The sequence below is a fragment of the Stegostoma tigrinum genome, chromosome 15 (assembly GCF_030684315.1).
Source record: "Stegostoma tigrinum isolate sSteTig4 chromosome 15, sSteTig4.hap1, whole genome shotgun sequence".
Classification (NCBI taxonomy): domain Eukaryota; kingdom Metazoa; phylum Chordata; class Chondrichthyes; order Orectolobiformes; family Stegostomatidae; genus Stegostoma; species Stegostoma tigrinum.
The window spans coordinates 49626001-49648341 of NC_081368.1; the positions used below are offsets into that span (position 1 = coordinate 49626001).

At 38.1% G+C, this 22341-nt stretch overlaps 2 protein-coding genes across 4 annotated transcripts; one reads left to right on the plus strand and one right to left on the minus strand.

Annotated features, from left to right (window-relative positions):
- Window positions 1-1523: 1523 nt before the first annotated feature.
- brcc3 (BRCA1/BRCA2-containing complex, subunit 3) lies at window positions 1524-19174 on the minus strand. The gene is made up of 8 exons (XM_059651476.1): window positions 18971-19174; window positions 15458-15578; window positions 10516-10602; window positions 9080-9168; window positions 8245-8300; window positions 7748-7879; window positions 4566-4609; window positions 1524-3209 (listed from the first exon to the last, which is right to left on the minus strand). The coding sequence occupies exons 1-8, from the start codon at window positions 19073-19075 to the stop codon at window positions 3058-3060; spliced, it is 786 nt and encodes a 261-aa protein (XP_059507459.1). The 5' UTR covers window positions 19076-19174; the 3' UTR covers window positions 1524-3057.
- Window positions 18978-21576, plus strand: cmc4 (C-x(9)-C motif containing 4 homolog (S. cerevisiae)). Of its 3 annotated transcripts, none has more exons than XM_048544522.2 (3): window positions 18978-19425; window positions 20210-20277; window positions 21222-21576. In XM_048544522.2, the coding sequence occupies exons 2-3, from the start codon at window positions 20220-20222 to the stop codon at window positions 21365-21367; spliced, it is 204 nt and encodes a 67-aa protein (XP_048400479.1). In that variant the 5' UTR covers window positions 18978-19425; window positions 20210-20219; the 3' UTR covers window positions 21368-21576. The 3 variants fall into 3 exon arrangements, with proteins under 3 accessions (XP_048400479.1, XP_048400480.1, XP_048400481.1); XM_048544523.1 differs by lacking the exon at window positions 18978-19425 and adding an exon at window positions 19431-19456; XM_048544524.2 differs by lacking the exon at window positions 18978-19425 and adding an exon at window positions 19478-19803.
- Window positions 21577-22341: the final 765 nt, after the last annotated feature.

Sequence of the window (22341 nt, forward strand, 5' to 3'; positions counted from 1 at the left end):
TATAAATTATACATGTTTTGAAATTTAGACATCTGCCTGTTCCTCTGCTTGCAGAGAATCGTGAACATAATCCTATCATACTATTCAAAAAATAATTGTTATGCACTCTGATATACAATTCCTCCCCAATACATTCCAAAGTATCTTTCTGATCATAAAAGTGATTACACTTCAAAAGTAATTGGCTGGTGGTGAAAACCTTTGGGATTTGATAATTTACTTAGGTACATTTGCTCTTGCTTTTTCTTGTATATCACAGTTGAAACAACAGTGTACACATGTAAGGTGGTGTATACTTCTTATACATAGTTCATGGTTTTTCTAATGAATTACTTTGGTAAAATATAGAAGATTCACATGTTGCTTTGTTTTGATAGTTTCATGTTTAAAAATGTCAGTTAGCCTCACCTTGATGATGGATTACTTTTCTTGAACCTCTTTCTCTTGCAACACTTGGTACATGACAGGGATAAAACGAGAACAGATGGGGATTATAACAGTTAATAGCACATCCTGCAAATATAACAAATTTCTAATTATAACAACAGTGTGACATATATCTGCATTTCAAAATATGATAGTGCTAAGTACATTCAGAGGACAGATAGTTTTAAAATGCATTGAGAGAGACAATTATACAGCAACACAAACATTTTGTGAGTTATTATTCAGAACACTTGCAGAGTAACATTAGTATGACTGCTGTCTACTAAGAAATTAGAGCTAGTGATGCCCTGAGAAATCAAATTTCCAACTTCTCAAGATAGGCAAGGCAAGAAAGTGTGGCAATGTCAACATATCACCCAAAGAATACTGGTTATGCACAAAACAATAATTGCACAGAATATGTAACCATTTGTAAATTTTGTAATTTGCATCTTTATCATGTTAGAAATCCTATGACAAAAGTGCTCTTTTTTTTGAAAGATACAAGAGAATAGTAAAATAGCATTGGGTTTTGTTTTGTTTCTATTCAATCTTAAAATGATACAAAAGAGAGAGGCACTCAGCCCACTTTGTCCATGGCAACTTCCCATTCTAATCCTACGTTCCAACACCTGGTCCATACATGTGCAAGTTACAGCACTACAGGTGGAGATCCAAGTTCCTTTTAAATGGGTTGAAGGTTCCCAGCTCAACCACCAAACTGTCCAGCAAATTACAGACATGCACAAGAAGATATGGCTGAGGAATAAGTCGAAAAATAAAAGGTCAATCAGTATTCAGGCCAGCAGCCTGATTTAGTTTGTGGGAAAGTCATCAGGAGTCTTCAAACACTGCTGTTGTGTTTCTGGTGGCATTTTCAATTCTTTACATATTAGTCTTTCTGCACATGAAAAAAGAGTGACATAAATCTGATGTGTAGTGTACATAAATGTTTATATGAGAGAAATTACAAAGACTCAGTTATAAACTGTAAAGGCAAGTAACAACAAATTAAATTTTGATGTTTTTAAAACATCCATTAGTCAAGTCTTTTTAGAGTTCAACAAACATGTACAACTGGAAAATATCTATCAAAGTGTTTTCACATCTGATTTCAGATCAGTAGAAATCAGGCTTTATTCTTAATTATGTATAATTACAAATTACATGTTGAACATAAACATCCAATTCAAACCTTACCCACATCAGTGCATATCTATGCTGAAAACTAACAGGCTGCTTTGGTTTATCTGCAGAGGTCAATAAACTATACCAGAAATCACAAATGGGCAATTAGAACAACATTAGTGTCCAGGTCAAAAATGTTATTATGCTTGGAAACTACAATTTGACAAGTGGAACACCAGTCATTGTGGGATATGGATCAATTAATTCCACAAAGAATGTATTCAAATCCTGTTGAGAATCGCACTGTATTACAGATTGTATTGTGGCAGTAATAGCCTAACAGTTGACCAGATGTATATGAATAACGTGTATATTCCTTTTCATCTCAGATACCAATACATGGAACTGAATGAAAATAGTTGTGCCATACAAAGAAATTAAAAGACACAATCAAGACTGTTTAAGTACTGGAAGCGATAACAGATTGTAAAGTAGTGCTGTCACATTTATTCAGCCAATCTAGGTATCTTTGCAGGTTAATGGCTTCCCTTCTCATCTCTAAAAAAAAATGTTTGGTTTGCACACAATTTTTTGATCCTCTTTCCACATCTCCTGTCATTCCTCTTTGGTTAGAGGCGTTGGAAGAACTGGTCCTTCTCCTACTGAAGATTCAGATATGTTGCTTGTGTAAATTAATGATACAATCAAAGATGCCATTGAAACAGTCCAAACTTTTGAATTGGTCAATAAAATGCAGGTTGGTGATGCAATGATGTCAAACCATCATAAATCTACTGAAGTCAAAAAGAAAATTGTCAACAGAGAATTTTTTCTCTACTCACTATTTACTTTCACAGGGAACACAGTGAGAAATCAACAGTCTCACCACTTTAGATTTAGCTGACATTTTGTGGCGTTGAAAGGTATTTTCCAGTATTCACTTAAATTTTCCAACAGCTGGCGATTACTTACAGTAATCAGAACATCTATTGGCTAAAGGCTATCCAATATGCAAGCCACAAATAAAAACACAAGCAGCCATTACTTTGTTGACAAATTTATCAATAGTCAACAAATTCCCTGGTTTCAAGAAATAATATCAATTGAAGTAACTTCTATAATCACACTGTGCAACTGAAACAATGATTAGATAAAACATCAATAGAAAATTAATCTATCCAACAACTTCATGTAAATGGAGCCACAAATTCCAGTACAGGACACCTGAAATGTGGGCTTCAGGATCCAAAAAGGACAAGAACAATCTCCCTTTGACACAAAAGCTGATCAAAGCTATAATGTGTCCATTTCCATTTGTCAGGATATAAGTGTGGATTGATAAGCAAGTAAAATGAAGAGCAACAAAAGAGGGGTCTTTAACATGACCCAAAAGCTTTGTTACAGATCTTTGTTACAATCCAATAGCTTCCTTGTCCATCAGTAACAGAAGAACAACTGGAGTGCAATTTTCTGTCCCTCTTCCCATAGGTCCTATGATTCCTTTCACTTTAAGGCTGCTAGCTCTTGGAGGAGCTGTTCCTTCTCCCGCTGAAGTTCCAGGATATGCTGTTTATTCTGATCAAGGCGGTCCTCCAGCCACTGTAGCAAAGGACCACTAATGGATGACATCTGGCTACACAGATTCTTTGTGAAAACTGGAGAAATAAAATGAACAGGCAGATATTGGTCAGTCAAGATATTTTAAATTTTTTAAAACCACATTGGATATATTCTACATAAATGAATATTGTTGCATCCAAAAAATAAACATCGAATCGTATGTGACTAATTCAAAGCAAAATGGTAATTTGGAGAAGCCCTAGCTTAGCCTGTCCTTATAAAAACATTCAGAAATTACTCAGTTTGCTTATATCTAGGCAAATGTTGAGCCAATCAGTTTGTTCACATTTTGTATCATTTATTTTTAATTTGAACAAATAATTGTAAACATTGAATGGGAATATTAGGGTATGATATAAATGCTCCATTTTCGGATAAGACACCTCTCCCTTTTCCCATTATTCTCTTTTAATTCACTTATTGCAATTTATTACATAATAGGCATGCAGAAAAAATTGTTCAAAAGCAGATAGTAGGAAAGTCAGCCAGATTTCAGAATTCCCAAACAGGTTTGTCAACCCTTCTTTCTGTTTGAAACTAACAGAAAGCTAACTTCGGTAATGCTGCCCTTTAAAATCAAATAAATTTACTGAATCAATTTGTTTGTGACGGGGGAATAAGATCATACATTTCACAATACACAGAGTTTGCACCTTATGGTACACAATTTCAGAACCTTATCACATTCCACATTCCCCATCAATCACAAAAAGCACCCATTTCATTCCAGGTAATATTTCCTCCTCTGTCATCTCTCTGGTCAAACTGCCATTGAAACCCCTAACCATGTGCTTGTTACTTCTAGGCGTACCTTTTCCAATGCTGTACAAAATTCACAAAATAGAATTTAACAAGGTGGTATACAAAAAATTTAAAATTTATTTTCCTATGCCAACCTCATTATTGGCATGTGCATTTCTGGGATGGTGAAGCACTCAACCCGGAAGGACAATATCCTGGAAAATTTTGAATCTTTGAAATCTCTTTCCCTTTAATTATTTTTCTCTTCCATTGAAAAACTTCATTTCTGTATTCCACACAAAAAGATTTTCCACCTCTACCAATACAAAACTCAAAAGGTCACCAATGTTTAAGTGTTAAATGTCAACTTTGTGCTGTTGTCTGTAATTCTATGTCTTTTACACGGGTGAAACACATAGTTAATATTTCTTGCAAAAACCTTTTATAAAGAGTGGGAAAAGGAGTTCACTCATGAAACAGGTATCTTTGTCTTGCACAGAATTCTCTATATCTTGTTCTTTAACTCTGTTTCACCAGCACTCATCAGGATCATAAATGTAACCATTCAACTCTACTCTTCTGGTATGTCACTTAGCGTACATACTATTTTCTTACAAATAGGGCTTTTAAAACATTGAGGCATCATCTACCTGATCCATTGTGAATCTTAGTTATAGGATCCAGATGTGTAAGGCTGAAACAAAGATAAAATGTCACAGATTATGTTTATTTCAACCTTCTGTTGAATACAAACATTCATTGTTAACAAGATGTGAACTAGATTAACAAATCTTATCCTCGCAAAGAATAGAGAAGAGTACAGATGAATCTACTTAAGCACTAGACAATGGTTATTCTCCTTCCAAAACAGGTAATTCTCTTTTAACATGATAGTTGTATTCTGGTGCAACATCATGCTATAGAAAATCGCTATACTGTACAGCCGAAAGTTTGCATTACCCAAACAGCATCCATGATTCATCAATCACATTATAGCCAACTCACATCGATGAAACACAGACTATAGCAGAAATACCTGTCATTCAAATTTGGGTCAAAATCCTGGAACTCCCTCCCTACAGCTTTGTGTTGGTACCTACACCAAATAGACTGCAGAGGGTTCAATAAAGTACCTAACCAAGGAGCAACTAATATCATTTTTTGAAATGTGTTCGTGGGATGCAGGTATTGCTAGATAAGGTAGTAGTTATAGGCCATCCCTAACAGTTCAAAAGGCAGGTAAGAACTGTTGCTTTGGGTCTGGAGTCACATGTAGGCCAGATGAGGTACCAATGGCAGATTTCATTCCATGAAGGACATTAATGAAACCAACGTGTTTTAAGGCGATCAACAGTAGTTACATGGTCACCATTAAACAGCTCTATTATCCCAAATATTTATTGAATTCAAATTTCAACATCTGCCGTCGAACAAATGTCCCCTGGAAGTTCGTCTTGGAATTCTCGGTTAGCCCAGTGACATTGTCATGTCACTGCCTCCCACAAAGGGCTAAGCAATAAATGCTGGCCAGCCAGTGAGACCCACATCCCATTAATGAATAAAAACGATGCCAATGAACAAAAAGTAAACTTAAGTTGAGAATTTAAATAAGTATCAGTAAATTAACTGAATTTTCAGCCTCTGGGGTGGAGGAATGCTAAAAATTGTATATATCAAGACGATAAACAAAGCTGGTGCTCGTGTCCATTACAGCATTATTACTGTATTCAAGTCAGAGATAAATAGGTTCTTGATTAGTAAGGGGATCAAAGGTTACAAGAATAAGACAGGACAATGACAGTGAGAAACATATCAGGCATTATCAAATGGCAAATCAGACTCAAGGGCTGAGTGGCCTAATTTTGTTCCTATATCTTAAGGTCAAATGCCACTGTATGAGAACAAGAACTGTGTCTAAATAATGGCTTCAATAAAAGTATTCTGAGAAAAGCATAGGAATTTCATAATGAAAAATGCTTTGTTAACATGGACAACAATGAGTTAGTTACAGCCATGTAGTACTTCTTTAAAATATACTGGTTGTGATTATAGGTATAACACAACATATATGCTATAACATGTATTTCATTAACATGAATTAGCTGTAATGTAATTGATGAAGAGTGTTTGGATAACATAACCTTTCTGCTGTACAGGTATAGCCATTGTCACAGCAATTTCCCGGAATGTGATTTTCCATTGCGCGAGGTCACACATGAACGCAACTATAGGAGAACTGCTTGTACATCATTTAAAACAAAAATGCTGCAACATTGATCATCATGAGAAATGCAAAGATTGGATGTAAAACTAGAACTGCTGGCTGCTCTTTCACCTCTCAGAGGGACTCAAATTTTAATCAGTCTGAGGATCTTCAAAAGTCTTAAATAAATTGGGTTTGGCAATTTCAACTCCATATGTGAGCATGAAGCTTGAGAAAAAAAATACTTAGGTTCAGCCAAACAAATGCAAAATCTGACATAGACTTGAATTCAACTCCAGACTAATTTCAGTTTAAAGTAGCTTATACAAATGAATAGCTTGCAAAAATGTCATAGATCATTCTCTTTAAGTCTTGGTTTGGCACACTTGGGATAAAATAACTGTATCTAACTCATATAGTGCATGGTTTTTAAGTTCTTGATAGTGATGCCAGTGCCAAAGGCAGAAGTATTAATATTCTGGCATTGTGCCACCTGCCTGTCAAGTACAGTACTGTAAAAAGGAAAGCAAATAATTTTAAATACGAATGTTTAGATTAAAAAAAATCAAATCAGCAGAGCTACTTGACAAACAAAAGCATGATGCAAACCAATTTTACATGGGGAAGGAATAAATTGATTACCTTCAATTTGCATTGGAATGCAGATTCCTTTACTGCTATGACCTCAGTGTTTTTCATCTACAATGATCACGTGTTCAAAGGAGAAAATGGTGGCAACAAAATTCCATGACTTCGTTGACAACAGCACACCTTTACATCATATAATGTTTTTGGTTACCAAAAATTGATCAATTTCAGATTTAAAGTTAATATGGAATTGGCTTGTGAGGATTGGTTGGCATAGTTAGCTAAATACCAATGGTGCAGGTTCATTCCCTTTGAGGGCTGTGGTAATTCTTGATGCAGAGTAGTTTCCTTGAGCTATATGATCAATTGTGTCTCTCCAACATAGAGAGATGTCTATGGTCCCCTGTGGGCAATGAAGAATTATCTTGATTCACTATCAACAGCAGTTGCATAATAGCATTTAGCAAATTTCTATCAACCTTTGCGCAAAGAAATATTTGTTGATTTCATGCCTGAAAAGTTTGGTTTTAAGATAAATGCCCAGCTCAACATTCTCCAAATAGCAGAACTTGTTACTCTCAACCTACTCTATCTGGTCCTCTTAATATCTTGCAAAGTTCCATCAAATCAACATTTAACCTTCTAAATTCTGGAAACACAAACAGTTTGTATAATATCTCCTCATGATTTTTAACTTCTGCAATCCAGATATCATTCTAATAAGTTTATGCTGCAGTCCCTCCATGGCCTTTATGTATGGATATTAAAGTTTTATGCCCTGAAACGCTCAGAGTACTCCAAATGTCATCCAACCAGAGTTTCAAAAAATTGAAGCATGATTTTTATCCACTTGTTCCTCTATCCTCTAGGTGTAAAGACCAGCATTTCACTAGCATTTTTGATTAATTTTTGTATTTGTTCATGACTTTCTGACTTGGGTATAGTTTGAAACCAAAGTCTCATTGGACCTTCACTATTTCAACCAATTCATTATTTAATTAATGCATCAAACACAAAATTACACCTCATTTCTTACTTTACCTGTGAATTCTTCTATAGGCATCCTGCTCCTCTTGACAAAGAATTTTTGGAAGTTCCACAGCAGACTCCAGACACACTTTACCAATAGTTTCATGAGGCACGACATGGATAGGGATTTCTATTCGTTCATACCTGAAACAAAGTTATCAAAATGTTAATGACATTCAGATGACCTCCTAAACGATAAGCTTAGGCTATGATGTTTTAATAATCCAGATTGAATTAGAGGCCTACCCATTATCTATTAATTTTGAGCACGAGTCTCCACCAACCAATTAACTCATACAAAATTCAAACCACGACAGCGAAGGATTGCCGTCAGTTCCCAGACTATGAGAAAAGTACTCAAATATATGCAAGGACATATGCATGGATGGGACAATTTTGCAAACTTTCCATTTGCCATTTCTGTATAATAGCAAAATTAATCACCTCATATTAAAAAAACTCTTAGTTTATATTGTTTTCACAAGAATAACAGACTGCATTATACTTACTCAGAACCTTTCTGTGCCTGAATTGACTGGAAACAGGTATACAGAACTCGGCCAGTCTGAAGAAAAGACGTAAAAAGGCAAAATGTAGTTGTTTAATGGTGTTTCCCAATTTTCTAATGACCTCTTAATATAACCAGCAAGCCCTTCAAACTGTGCTTTAATGATAGGAACTACTACAAAATCTGGGTGGAATATAATAATTAACTATTCAAATAAGTATGCTGTTTCTTAAAATTGCAATAACTCTGTCATGAAGCACTGAAACCTGATATTTAAACCTAAACTAGACTAAAGGGATAAATGTGACGTTTCCTCCTGACAAGAATAAAATGAGCTCGATGCGGTAGCAACCTATGCATACAGCACAAAACTGCTGATAAGTCACAGCAAATTGGCAATTACAGTCATCATGGCAAAAAGGCAGCATTGTCTGGAATTGGAAAAATTGCAGCAGATAGTAGTCTTTTTAGTTTGGATTTTTAAAACTTCATTCAAAGTACATGGATAACCATGGCAAGGTATGTATTTTCACCATTACTATCTACCTAGACAATATGCTGGCGATTTACCTTCTTAAGCCAACCACAGAGAGGGCTGTTAGGTTGGTGATTTCAGTGATAGTGAAGGAATGGTAATATACTTCCATTACAGGATATTATTGACAGAGTTATCATTTTGGTCTGTCCCATAAAAGTTGCACATAATTGTTAACAACTGCTAAAAGGGGAAAATCACCCTAGAGATTTTTTCTCATCACACCAAGAAGAAGCAGTAAACCACTACTAAATGCCACCAAAGGAATGAACACACAATACAATAAAGAGATGGTACAGACCTTGGTGTTTTTGTCCTCAATGAAACAGGAGAAGATCAACCCTACAAAGCCTTGATCCATCATCTGGTACATTGCCTGTGTACGGACATCTGACAGAAATAATGCAGATTTAGAATGGCATTGATCAAGCTTTACTTCTTGAACAAACTACTTCATGTTAAATGCACTAGCAAGGAAAGTAAAACAGACTCCAAACTCTTCCAATGGAAAGAGCTTAACATTGATGATCTAAATTGATACTTTTGGACATAATTCAAATTTTAACAGCAAGGAGCACTCTTATTTTGTCCAAAAACACAAGATCCCATTAGCCAATATAACAGGGAGGTAGGTATACCTCCCATAGAAAATCACTGGAAAAGCCTTAAGTAGAAATATCTATTGCACACACAGTGAACAGTAAAAAATCTTTTTTTCTTTTTTAAGCAGATTTAAACAAAACAACAGGAGGTCACAGATAGACATATATCATGCAAATACTAGATTACAAAATCTAGACAAATGGAAAACAAAACTCTCTGACAGCTTACGGGGAAGTGCAAATCATCCAAAATATTAAATAGAAATGTGAAAGGCCCATCAATTTGTGGAGCTTATAGCTCCCCTATAACAATACTCAAATATCTCTTTAGTAACTTGACGCCTTTTGACGGCAATATTCCAGATTCTGTGCTGCTTTTTCCAGTCTAGTAAATAAACAAGAATGCTCCAAATGGAATCTAAAGCACAAAACCAAGGGGGAAGGGGAGAAGTTAAAAATGCCAGCCAGAGTTCCTACAGAGATCCAAGCTGCTAAGAGCACGGTATCCTGTCACCAAGACAGCCCTTATTTACATATGGCGAGTCCTTGACATTGATCCAGCTCCCTCAGAGCCAGGTCTCAGAGTGAAAAGAATACTTGACACTCCTGTTCTTAGCAGTCAGCCAGGGCTTCCTGATTCGTCCAGGTTAACAGCTCCAGATTCTGTACGGCCCACCTGACTGACCTCGTTACAATCACAACAGTAGCTGCCATAGACAACACGTGAAAATACAACAGAGGTCAGAAATGATGCCTTTGACAGTCAACTGACCTGAAAACACACTGGAAAGTGTCAAAAGAGATGGCATCTTGAACATAGTGTGGAGGTGAATGAACACAGCAGGCCAGGCAGTATCAGGGAAGTAGGAAAGTTGATGTTTCGGGTCAGAACCCTTCTTCAGAAGTTCTGGCCAGGCCTGCTGTGTTCCTCCAGATCCACACTGTGTTATCTCTGACTCCAGCATCGGCAGTTCTTACAATCTCTTGCATGTTGAAGAAGCCATTCGCTACACATCACTGATCTTTCCTCATGTTTGACTATCAGGGACAAACAGGAGAAAAGTCATAACTGCTCACATAAGTCAGGTTAACTTCACTATTACTTGATGCTCACCCAATTCAGTCATGTACTTACCTACATGTGAAGGCCATACAGTGATATGAGGGTGAGAATGATACCATCCTACCACTCTCATTGGGCGACCCGTCATTTCAGCTAACCTGTACAAGTCGTCAAAGATTGTATGTAATTCAAATCTCTAGTACATAATCTGCAGGTGATGCATTTTTCCCAGAACACTGCAAACCCACAAAGTCAATAAATTGCAATCCTCACCAGAATTCTCTGATATCAAACCACCAAAACATTTGAACTCCTCCTAATCTAAATAATACAGAAAAATAATGTTGTGAAAGTATATTATGATTGTTTAAAAAAGCATTTTCCTATTTCACCCAAGTACCTTTCAGTTGAATGAACAAAGAAATGTTTAAATCTGCCAGTTTCATTTTTGAGAAAGAAGGAAATTTGCTTTTTGCCTCCTAGCAAATGTTATTTTGCATCTAACTTAAAAGCTCATGTATAGAGCTAACAATTTAATGTACATATCTAGAACCATGAATTTCGGGTGGCAGAGTGGACAGGGATGAGGTGGGATATAAATAGAAAATATTCTTATTTGATTTCCTCCTTGTGAAGCAAATTTACTAAAGACAATGTTTTTTTAAAAAAGAAAGTTAGTTCATGGGATGCGGGCATTATTGGCTGGACCAGCTTTTCTTGTGTGCCCCTAACTGTTCTTGTACCAAGTGGCCAGCTAGGGTCTTCAAGAGGGCAGTTAAGAGCTGAACACATGGCTGAGACACTGGAGTCAGACCAAGTGAACATGGTAGTTGTCCCTCCCTAAAGGGATTAGTAAACTAAATGGGTAGTTATGACACTTATATACTTGCTAGCTTTTTAATTCCAGATTTGTACTAAATTCAAATCTTACCATTGCTGTAGTAGAATTCGAACCCATGTAACTTTTTTTTATTCAGGCATGAGATGTGGACAGCATGTATTGCCCATCCCTAATTGCCCACAGAGCAGTTGAGAACCAACCACATTGCTGTGGATCTGGAGTCACATGTAGGCCAGACGAAGTAAGGATGGCAGATTTTTTTCCTTAGACAATGTTAGTGGATCATTTGGTTTTCCCTGACAATTGACAACGGTTTCGTGATCATCATTAGGCTCTTAATTCCAGACTTTTTTCTTACTGAATTCAAATTCTACCATCTTCTGTGGTGGGGTTTGAACCTGGATCTCTGGATTTACAGTCCAATGATAATACCACAAAGCTGTCACCTCTCCCTCAATCAGTATGTTAGTCTGGGGCTATGGGTTACTAGCGCAGTGATATTATCTTTATATCACTGTTTGTTTAACAGTTCACGCAGATAGATGTAAACAGGTAAGATATCATTGGGATTACGGAGACATGGCTGCAGGGTGATGAGGGATGGGAACTGAATGTCCCAGGGTATTCAGTATTTATGAAGGACAGGCAAAAAGGAAAAGGTGGCACAGTGGCATGACTGGTTAAAGAGGAAATTAACACAATAGTAAAATAGGAAATTAGCTCTGACAATATGGAGTCTGAATGGGTAGAGTCGAGAAATACCAAGGGGCAATAAACATTAGTGTGTATCACGAATCGATCCCCAAACTGCAGTGATGTCAAGAATGACATTAAACAGGAAATAAGAGATGCATTTGATAAGGGAATATCGGTGATCATGGGTGATTTTAATCTGCACATAGATTGGACAAATCAAATTAGTCACAATGCGACAGAGGAGGAATTCTTGGAGTGGATACTAGATGGTTTTCTTGACCAATATGTGGAGGAACCAACTAGACAGCAGGCCATCTTAGGCTGGATGCTGTGAAATGAGAAGGGAATCATTGCCAATCTAGCTCTGTGAGACCCCTTAGGGAACAGCAACCATAACATGTTAGAATTTTTTATCAAGATGCAGAGTGAGGTTGTTGACTCAGAGACTAGGGTGTTAAACCTTAATATAGGAAACTACGAGAATATGAGGGATGAGTTGGCCTTGATAGATTGGGGAGAGTTACTTAAAAGGGATGACACTGGATAGGCAATGGCAAACATTCAAGCAACACATAAGGGAACTTCAACAACTTTTTATTCCTGTCTGTCACAAAAGCAAAATGGGTAAGCGGGCCAATCCATGGCTTACAAAGAAAATTAGAGATAGTATCCAATCCAAGGAAGGAGCATACAGATTAGCTAAGAAAATTAATAAATCTGAGGATTGGGAGCAGTTGAGAAGTCAGCAAAGAAGGTCCAAGGGATTGATTAAGGAGAAAATACAGTACGAAAGCAAGCTTGCAGGGAACATAACAACTGATGCTAAGAATTTCTATAGGTACGTGAAGTGGAAGAGATTGGTAAAGACAACTGTAGGTCCCTTATAGACAGAAATGTGGGAATATGTAACAGGGCACAAAGAAATGGCTGAGGAACTCAATACATACTGTGGTTCTGTCTTCACAAAAGAAGACACAAATCAGATACCACAGAATTGTTGGAGAAGGTAAGATTTACTAAAAGGGGAGAGCTGAGGGAGATCAATATCAGAAGAGAAATGGTGCTGGGAAAATTGTTGGGATTGAAGGCCAATAAATCCCCAGGGCCTGATAATCTACATCACAGAGGATTTAAGGAAGTAACTCTAGAAATTGTGGATACATTGGTGGTCATCTTCCAGGATTCGATAGACTCTGGAACAGTCACTGCAGATTGGAGGGTGGCTAATGTCACCCCAATATTCAAAAAGGCAGGTAGAGAGAAAATAGGGAAATATAAACTGGTGAGCCTAACGTCGGTAGTAGACAAAAATTCTCGAATCTGTTGCCAAGGATTTTATAGTAGAGCGTTTAGAAAGTAGTGGCAGGATCATACACAGTCAGCATGTAATCATAAAGGGGAAATCGTGGTTGACAAATCTATTGGAATTCTATGAAGGTGTACAGTTGACAAGGGGGAGCCAGTCGATGTAGTATATTTGGACTTTCAGAAAGCATTTGACAACATCCCACAAAGAAGATTAATGTGCAAGATTAAAGTGCGTGGGATTGGAGGAAGTATATTGAGATGGGTAAGAAACTGGTTGGCAGAGAGGAAACAAAGAGTAGGAAATAATGGGTCTTTTACAAATTAACAGACAGTAACTAGTGGGGTGCCACAGGGATCGGGACTGGGACCCCAGCTGTTCACAATTATTATTAACGATTTGGATGAGGGAACAAAATGTAGATGATACTAAGTTGAGTGGAAGGGTGAACTGTGACGAGGATGCAGAGATCCTTCAGCATGATCTCGACAGGTTGGATGATTGGGCAAATCAATGGCAGATGCAGTATAATTTGGATATATATTCACTTCAAAAGCAAAAGCAAGAAGACACATTAATACCTAAATGGCTGTAAATTGGAAAGGTGGAGTGTGCAATGGGACCTGGGTGTCCTTGCGCATTAATTGCTGAAGGTAAGCATGCAGGTGCAGCAGGTGGTAAAGAAGGCAAATGGTGTGGTGGCATCGTGACAGGTTTCAAGTACAGGAGCAGGGATGTGTTGTTGCAGTTAAACTGGGATTGGTGAGACCACACTTAGAATATTGTGTGCACTTTTTGGTCTCCTTTTCTGAGGAAGGATGCTCTTGCTTTTGAGGGAGTGCAGTGAAGGTTTACCAGGCTGTTTCTGGGAATGGCAGGTCTGATGTATGAGGAGAGATTGATGAGGTTGGGATTGTTTTCGCTGGAGTTCAGACAAATATGGGGGATCTCATAGAGACCTATAAAATTCTAACAGGACTGGACAGCAGAGATGCAAGGAGAATATTCCGGTGGTGGGTGTGTCCAGAACCAGGGGTCACAGTATAAGGATTCGGGGTAGACCATTTGAGATGGAGATGAGAAGACATTTCTTCACCCAAAGAGTGGTTAGCCTGTGGAATTCATTACCACAGGGAGCAGCTGATGTCAAAACATTTAATATATTCAAGAGGCGCCTAGATATAGCACTCAGGGTGAATGGGATCAAAGGTTATATGGAGAAAACAGGAATAGGCTACGAGTTGGATGAGCTGCCATCATTGTGAAGAATGGTGGAACAGGCTCAAAGGGCCGAATGGCCTCCTCCTGTTTCCTATCTTCTATGTTTCTAAGTTCACCAGAATGATAATACATTAGAGGGTAGGTTAACTCAGATGGCTGGATGGCTAAATTGCAATGCACAGTGGTGCAACAGTGTGGGTTCAATACCTATGCCAGCTGAGATTGCCATGAAGGTCCTGCCTGGGTCATGGTGACCCTCTGATTAAGCTCATCACCGGCTTTCTCTGTCTAATGAGTAGCCCATCTGGGACTTTGGCAATTTTTTAATAACGTGTTTTGAGCAACTACAGTCAGCACTGCACTGCTACTCCAATGCTGAGATATTTAAAGACAATTTTCCCCGTCAAGGCTTTTGATTCTGATTTTCTGAAAGCCAGCAGAACAGACACAAGGAAAAATACAAATTCAACAACAGGAGTCAACATCAAAATCAAGTCACTGCATTGTCACAACAGTATTGGAGTTGAGTAATAAACTAATGAAAATGTACTGTATGAAATGCAAATGAGAGACAATGTACTTGTGGATCCGTCAACCTACAAGAAAGAGCAAATTCAGATCATAAGGAACTTTTGACATTACAGCATTGAATTTGTGCAGAAGTCATGGATTTTTTGTGTGGAAATTGTTGTCTGCTTTGTACATGGCCAGGTAGAGTAACACATGCTGTTATGTGAGTCGACATCACAAGCTGATGAGGGAGGAAACTTTACACTCCACTTACTATCCACTTTCCTTTCCCATACATGGATGCCTCAATCCTGATAAAATATGAAAACAATTATCTGACAACTTTTCAAGTAGCTAATGCTGCAGCTGCTTGCTAACAATAAGATGACAATATGTGAATTCCTCAACCTATCTTGATAATAATCTCAGTTGAAAGGATATCTCAGCTTCAGTAGATGCTGCAGAAAGTTGCTCTGGAGAAATTTCCACTCGATCTTTGCGCTTATCTGAGCGGCGGAGAATGATGACAGAATGGATATGAACAATCCTGCTTGTGTCAACCTAAGAAAAATATGAGAGGTTAATTGACTTCATTTACTTCCTACCTTGTCAAAATAAACTGGTGGCAGACTGGATTCGGGCATTAATTTTTATTTCTGGAACCTGGCAGAACGGTGGCTAAGTGGTCAGCACTGCTGCCTCACAGCACCAGGGACCTGGGTTTGATTCTACCCTTGAGGACTGTCTGTGTGGAGTTTACACTTTCACTCCTTGCATACAAGGGTTTCCTCCCACAGTCCAAAGATGTGCAGGTTATTTGGATTACCCTTGGGAATTGCAGGTTGATAGGGTAGGGGGGCAGGTCTGTGTGGGATGATCTTCGGAGGCCTGGTGGGACGACTGGCCTGCTCCCACACTGCTGGGGTTCTCTACGCTCACATCCAACTGGGCAGAACAAATTAATATCTCTTTTTGCTGGCTTTAATGGGCCTTAAAGGTGTGGTTTTCATCAAACTAAGCATAATTGTTTGGCAGTACAAAACTTGAGTATTTTCATTGTTGAAGCTTTTCATCTCGCATCCATCAGGACAATATTTACATTGCATTTGAGGATATTTCTGATTAGTTGTCAAGAAGACTTTGATAACTCCTCTAGACAGGCTACTGTTAATGATGGCCGACAGTTAACTTCAGTAACTACACAACTGCACCACATTAGAGTTCATGAAGACACACAAGGAAATTGCATAAAGCTACGGCATAAAGGGATATGACTTGAGAGTCCTTATGAGGCCATAAATTTGTGGACGCAATGAACTGTAAGGATCAAATCAACAATACGGGTAATTTCATTCTCTGGTTTATTTCTAACGGCAATGCCTTAATTAATCAGCGTCAACCTTCCTCGTTTAAAATTTAAACAAAGCTTGATAGTTAAGTTTAGTCATTAATTGAGACCCTCTCCATGGCAGCGCTGCTACCAGAGGCAATTTGCCAACCAAATATCACCTCCACTTATACAATATAACGGTTAATTTCCCTTTACTTTGACACTTCTTGTGAAATGCCCTGATGAGTACAAGATGAAAAGCTTCAACAAAGTGTCCTTGCCCAGTAATGCTGAAACGGAGACCAATATGGAAATAGAAATATCAGTGAGGCAATACAACACAATCTGCCTAGAGATCAATTAATTCCAGGATAGAGAAACATGTTACTGTCACAAATCGCTGACACTGAATAACAAGATAGAAAATGTCCAGTTTCTCTGTTGATAACACGCTTCACCTTACTAAAACAAAACAAGACGTTACAGAAACATTATCAAATGGAGGACATTTTGGTGTGTCTCCAGAAACCATTGTGTTTTGACTAACAATCAGTTTTCTTTTTAAAAACAGATGGGCATCTGCCTTGGGGCCTAAATATGAATTGAATTGTTAATACAACATAAAGTGCAAGTAAAAGCATTAATTTTCTTCCAACAACCTCCATCCAACCCTAATCCTAAAACTGTTTTTGCTATTGACAGCAGAGCTCATTTACCGTTGGACTGCAACAGACAACTGATAATCCATTTCACATCTTTAAAAGACACAGCTTTCACAGTCAACTCTGCATTTTCTTGTGAAATATCTGAATGCTTTCAAAACATGAAAGTATCCACACAAGTACAGAATTGCAAATAGCTAAGGAAAAGCTGATTTACTCCAGATGATTCAAGAAGCAGACAGATGAACAGTTAGGTGACTGCGCTTGTTCTCCCTTCTGTTAATTATGACCAATGAGGGCCTAACTAATAGTTTCTGGGTTGAGTTATTTATTTGTGGAGTTCAGTTAGAAATGGGGGAAAAAGCACCTTGACCTGTTGTTGACATAATGGTGACTCAAATCCATTTCCTGGAACTAAAATGCTGAAGATCGATGCTATTTGTATCAACACGCCTTGTGGCAGATTAAGAAGCTTCTTCTGAATTTTTCAGTGGTTACTTTGGATTACACCTTTGGAGTTGGGTAGCCTATTTAATTTGTACATTATTTCTGATAAGTCATTAATGATGTGATGTCATTAATTAGCTCATAGAGTAAAAGGGACAGTAACAACATGGATGCAGACTGACTGGAAACAAACAGTAGTGGGTAATAGATGATTCTCAAACTGGAGAAGGGTTTAGCGGTCAAGTTCTCCAGGAGTCAGTGTCAGTGATTTCAAAATTTGTTGATGATACAAAACTTGAAAACGAGGATTTGTGAAAAGTATACAGCAGAATTTCAACAGGACAAAACAGGCAGGTTGACGGAACAGGCAAACAATGAAATTTAATACAAAGAAGTCTGAAGTGATTCAGTGTGGTAGGATGAAGATAAAGAGACAATATGAAAGGAGGGGTACAATTCTAAAGTTAAGGCAGAACCATGAAAAGAAGATGGGATGTGGAGCTCATCAAATTGCTCCAATAGAGACTCAGCACTGTCTCAATGAGTCAAATAGTCCTCTTGCAGTGTAGCAACTCTGTGAATTACTCCATAAGATGATGCAGGCAAAATCCAAGTAGAGGAGACTTGGGGAAGTATAGGTCCAATGATATTTGGTCTTCCTAAACAACTTACACTTAGCACATGCAGATAACACATACACCGTATACCAACATTTTCTGAAAGAAATAAGATGATTCCATTTTCTTGCTGGGGCACCCTATTGAAACTGAAGTAACAATTCCACACAGAATGGATTTATATTGAGTTGAGGTATGTTTTGTTGAGAGAACAATTAACTCAGGATTCATTAGATCAACTCTCTCAATGCCTCAGCACAGCAAGGGACGTTTGTTGTGCTCCATCAGCCTGTAAAGAGCATCACCCTACGGAAGTACAGGTCTCAGTGGTTAGCATTTCGTCTCACAGCACCAGAGACCTGGGTTCAATTCCAGCCTCGGGTAATTGTCTGTGTGGAGTTTGCACGTTCTCCCCATATTCTGCATGGGGTTTCCTTTGGATACCCTGGTTTCTACCTACAGTCCAAAGATGCGCTGGTGAGGTGGATTGGCCACGCTAAATTACCCATAGTGTTTAGGGTGGGAAATGCAGGGATAGGACAAGTGGTGGGTCAGGGTCGGGTGCTCTTTAGAGTGTTGGCGTGGACTCAACTCTTTTCTGTGGAAAGTGATAGGTTCCAGTAGAACAGCAGGCAGTACCAGCTGAACCTGTGCTGGTGACAGAATGGAGCAATCTCTGGAATGACAGCCCCAAACCTGATTCCTGAGGCAATGCACCAATTCCCATTCAGAGGGGACAAGCTGAGGCTTCCTCATCACGGACTGGACTGGCCGGGAGGGTTATGAGGCCTGGTTGCCGGGGGTAACAGTGCCCAGCCCCGTTGCTGAGATGGGGGGGGGGTGTTGTCAGGGTGACGGTCTCCGGCCCGGTTGCTAAGGGAAGGTTCGAGCGGGTACCTCTCCGATACACAGTCCCATCACTTCCTCCTTTTCCGTGGACAAGGCGTGATTTAAACAGACGAGGAACGCATCCGAGTCCAGATGAACCCCACACACCGCCATGTCCGCTCAACGGTCGGGAGTGAAACCTAAAACCCGATTTAACCGAACCGGATCCTCTCCCCTTCCCGACAAAAACAGGGACAACAACCGGCGCCGGGCGACAAGCGCACGCGTCGCAACTAGGTTCCGGAAAATTCTCCGAGTTAAAATTGTGGCAGTGGCAGAGAGAGAGAAAATAAAATTACGAGTGATAAAAGCAGTTTTAAAATTTCGGGCAGAGGGAACTCGCAACGTGGGTATCGATTGTAACAGCGCAACGCTGACAATGTCAATATTTAATTTTCATCAGTTCGTTGGCAGCTGAACCCGAGCAGTTTAGGAGGTGACACCGGCTCTCCTTTTCAGGACAGGTAAAGGTTTGAGGACAGGCTGGTCATTTTTGTGAGAAAATACATCCGCGTGGCTATTTTTATTATACTTAGTCCACACCAATTTGATTAGGTTCCTGAAAAAGCCGAATTAAGTCTGTACCTTGAGCTTTAAGGAAGCTTTGTACAAATAAAATAGAACAAAACATTAATCTTGATTATTGCTGACCTGTAATCTGTAACATCTAAGAGACACCAAAATGGTTATCTTTAAAACAAATATTTGGGAGTAGAATTTCATCGATGGAAGGGATTGACCAAACATTGAGGCATTAGGCCTATCATAGATTTCAAAGTGCTTGTTCTAGGAATCTGAATTCAGAACAGAGTTGAAACTTTATGCCGCATTCAAAACTAATGGTAAACAGGGAAAGGATCAGAAGTTGGGATTTAATATTTCTGTCTCTGATTTCTTTTCAACATTTGAAAAATTAATGTCTTTATCGGCACAAGACATTAAAGTATTTTAAGAAGTAAAATTGGGGTACCAATTTTGAATTTAGAATGTCTTCAAAAACTTAGACAAGTTCCCTAAATAAAACAAGTTTATCCCTAGTTTGCTGACAATGAAAATGTATGGCTGTAATTATTAATTCTGTTTTTGCTGCCTAGCATAAATTTCTGTATGTTCCCTTTTCTGTCAGTTGTTAAAATATTTAAATTAGCTGCACATAGGTTTTTAAAAATATCCCACTGCTTTGATGCCAGAGTTCCATTCCATGTAAAACTGCAAACAGAAAAGCCAATATATTCATTTCTTTTTCAGGAACATTGCTATGTCAACTAAGGACCCTTGTCAGAAACAGGCCTGTGAAATACAGAAGTGCTTACAAGGTGAAATTTAAGTTTACATTTTCCTTCAACTGTTCTTAATTTGAAATCTCTGACACTCATTATTTGCCCTTTATTATCTATTCTGAATTAGTTAAATTTTATTGAGACACTAAAGTAATGCAACTTGATTGCTACTGTTATTAAACAGCTTCACACAGTATTTGATATTTTATAATTATAATACAATACATAGAAACAAGGAACAGGAACAGGTTAACAGTTATTCAGTATGTTCATGGCCAATCCTTTATCTCATTGCCTGTTCCTACTTTCTCTTCATACACTTTGACACCTTCAATATCTAAAAAGCAAATACAAGTTCAGCTTGTCCAACCCTTCTGCATAAGTTAACCTGCCAATTCCAGATATTAATATAGCAACTCTGAACTGGAGTTTTTGTGCCTTGTCTTTATCAGCAAAAATCTGAAGCTGACTCAGCTTCCAAAAGATAAATAGCATAAAGTTCTTTTATACTTCACAATATAATTTTTAGTTTTTGAAAAAGAGAAGTTGCTACTGTGAATATTTGGAATTGCTAATGTGAATAACTGAATATTATGTTGTGTAGGGTTTTACCTGAAATTTTCCCTGCATATTTTAGCCAGTTCTTTCTCTGTCTCTTTACCTCCCCCACCCACTCAACTCCCCACTATGGCAGTAGCCTGTTACATAATGTTGAGACTGGCCACTTGCACTTCTAAAATCTGAAGTCAGTAATTTCATAAGAATGGACTAAGAGAACACTTTTCACCTCCATCACATAGTTCAGTTCATTAATGATACTTGAAAAATTAAATCCTAGAGGAAAGTGGTTATTGCTTTCCATTCTGTGCTGCCAAAAAGGACCAGCTTTGGTCAGTGGCAGATGGTCCTGTATGAAAGCTGAACTGGATGAACACGAGTGGCCTTTGACTGATTTCTCATTTTTTGTGTGTTCTTTGCAGCTCACCATTATCAAGAAAGCAGATGCCAGCATGTAATTGAAGAAATGCACAAGTGCTGTAAGACATATGCAAAAATATCTGTTTGTTGTTCAGGGTTTTTGAAAGAAGAAGAGAAAAAAAGCTTACAGATATACAATTGTCAGTGAATACAAACCCTTTGGTTATACCTTACTTTTAAAGATTGCCAAAGTACTGCATCAGACCTTGATTCTGGCTGTATCACTATTAACCATGAGGATTTGGAAAGAGGATATAACAAACACAGTGAGGTCCTTAAATCTACTCTCGGGCAAATGTTAAATCTGAAGAATACAGAATGGCACAAATGTGAATTAAATAACATACTATAATTTTACATTGGATGATGGTCTGGCTTTCAACTTTTTTTGGTAAACTGCTAGTAATGGTATCAGTTATTTAATTCTCGGATGTGAATGTAATTTTGAAACACAATAGACGCAGACTGTGTGTGGTATTTAAGCAACATAATTAGCTATTTATATGTGGTCAGGGATGCAATAAGTGCAGTAATCACTATTGTCACAAACCACACATCATAATGTACAAGACCATCAGAAATTTATTGACTGACTTTTTTTTGTTTTGTTTTGTTAGTATCAATCCATAAATAGATAATTATGTAATTCTGATTTCTAATTAAGTCTGGTAACGTACTGCCAGAATGTTGTCATTCACTGTCTAGTTGACTTTTACAGTATTAAGATTCAGTAAATAGAAAGATATTTAATTATTAAATGTTAGCAAAAATGAAAATGAGACTATCTATTAATTTTGATCAAACACAGTGTGAGCTCACAAAGGTGTTAGAGTAGACAAACCTGTTAATATGTGTACATAAATTGTTGAAGGCAGCAGAACTGGAAGAAAAAGTAGTTAATAAGGCATACAGGATCCTGGGCTTCATTAATGGAGGCATAGACTACAAAACCAAGCAAGGGATGGGCCATTTAGAATTGGGATGAGAAATTTCTTCACACAGACAGCAGTGAGCCTGTGGAATTTCCTGCTGTGATAACATTGACTGGCGGAGTAGTTTCAAAGGGCTAACTGGCCTACTCCTGCTCCTTTTATTTGTGGGGAATCCTTTGCAAATTATTAG

What these genes read in the sequence shown, in the direction of transcription:
- brcc3 (XM_059651476.1), bottom strand. Translation starts at nt 19,075, where the DNA reads ATGGCGGTGTGTGGGGTTCATCTGGACTCGGATGCGTTCCTCGTCTGT. An exon ending in TGGGACTGTGTATCGGAGAG is followed by an intron (nt 15,579 to 18,970) that starts GTACCCGCTCGA and finishes TATTTTTCTTAG; the next exon opens with GTTGACACAAGCAGGATTGT. An exon ending in CAGGCACAGAAAGGTTCTGA is followed by an intron (nt 7,880 to 8,244) that starts GTAAGTATAATG and finishes ACTTTGTTTCAG; the next exon opens with GTATGAACGAATAGAAATCC.
- cmc4 (XM_048544522.2), top strand. Translation starts at nt 20,220, where the DNA reads ATGTCAACTAAGGACCCTTGTCAGAAACAGGCCTGTGAAATACAGAAG. An exon ending in AATACAGAAGTGCTTACAAG is followed by an intron (nt 20,278 to 21,221) that starts GTGAAATTTAAG and finishes TGTTCTTTGCAG; the next exon opens with CTCACCATTATCAAGAAAGC.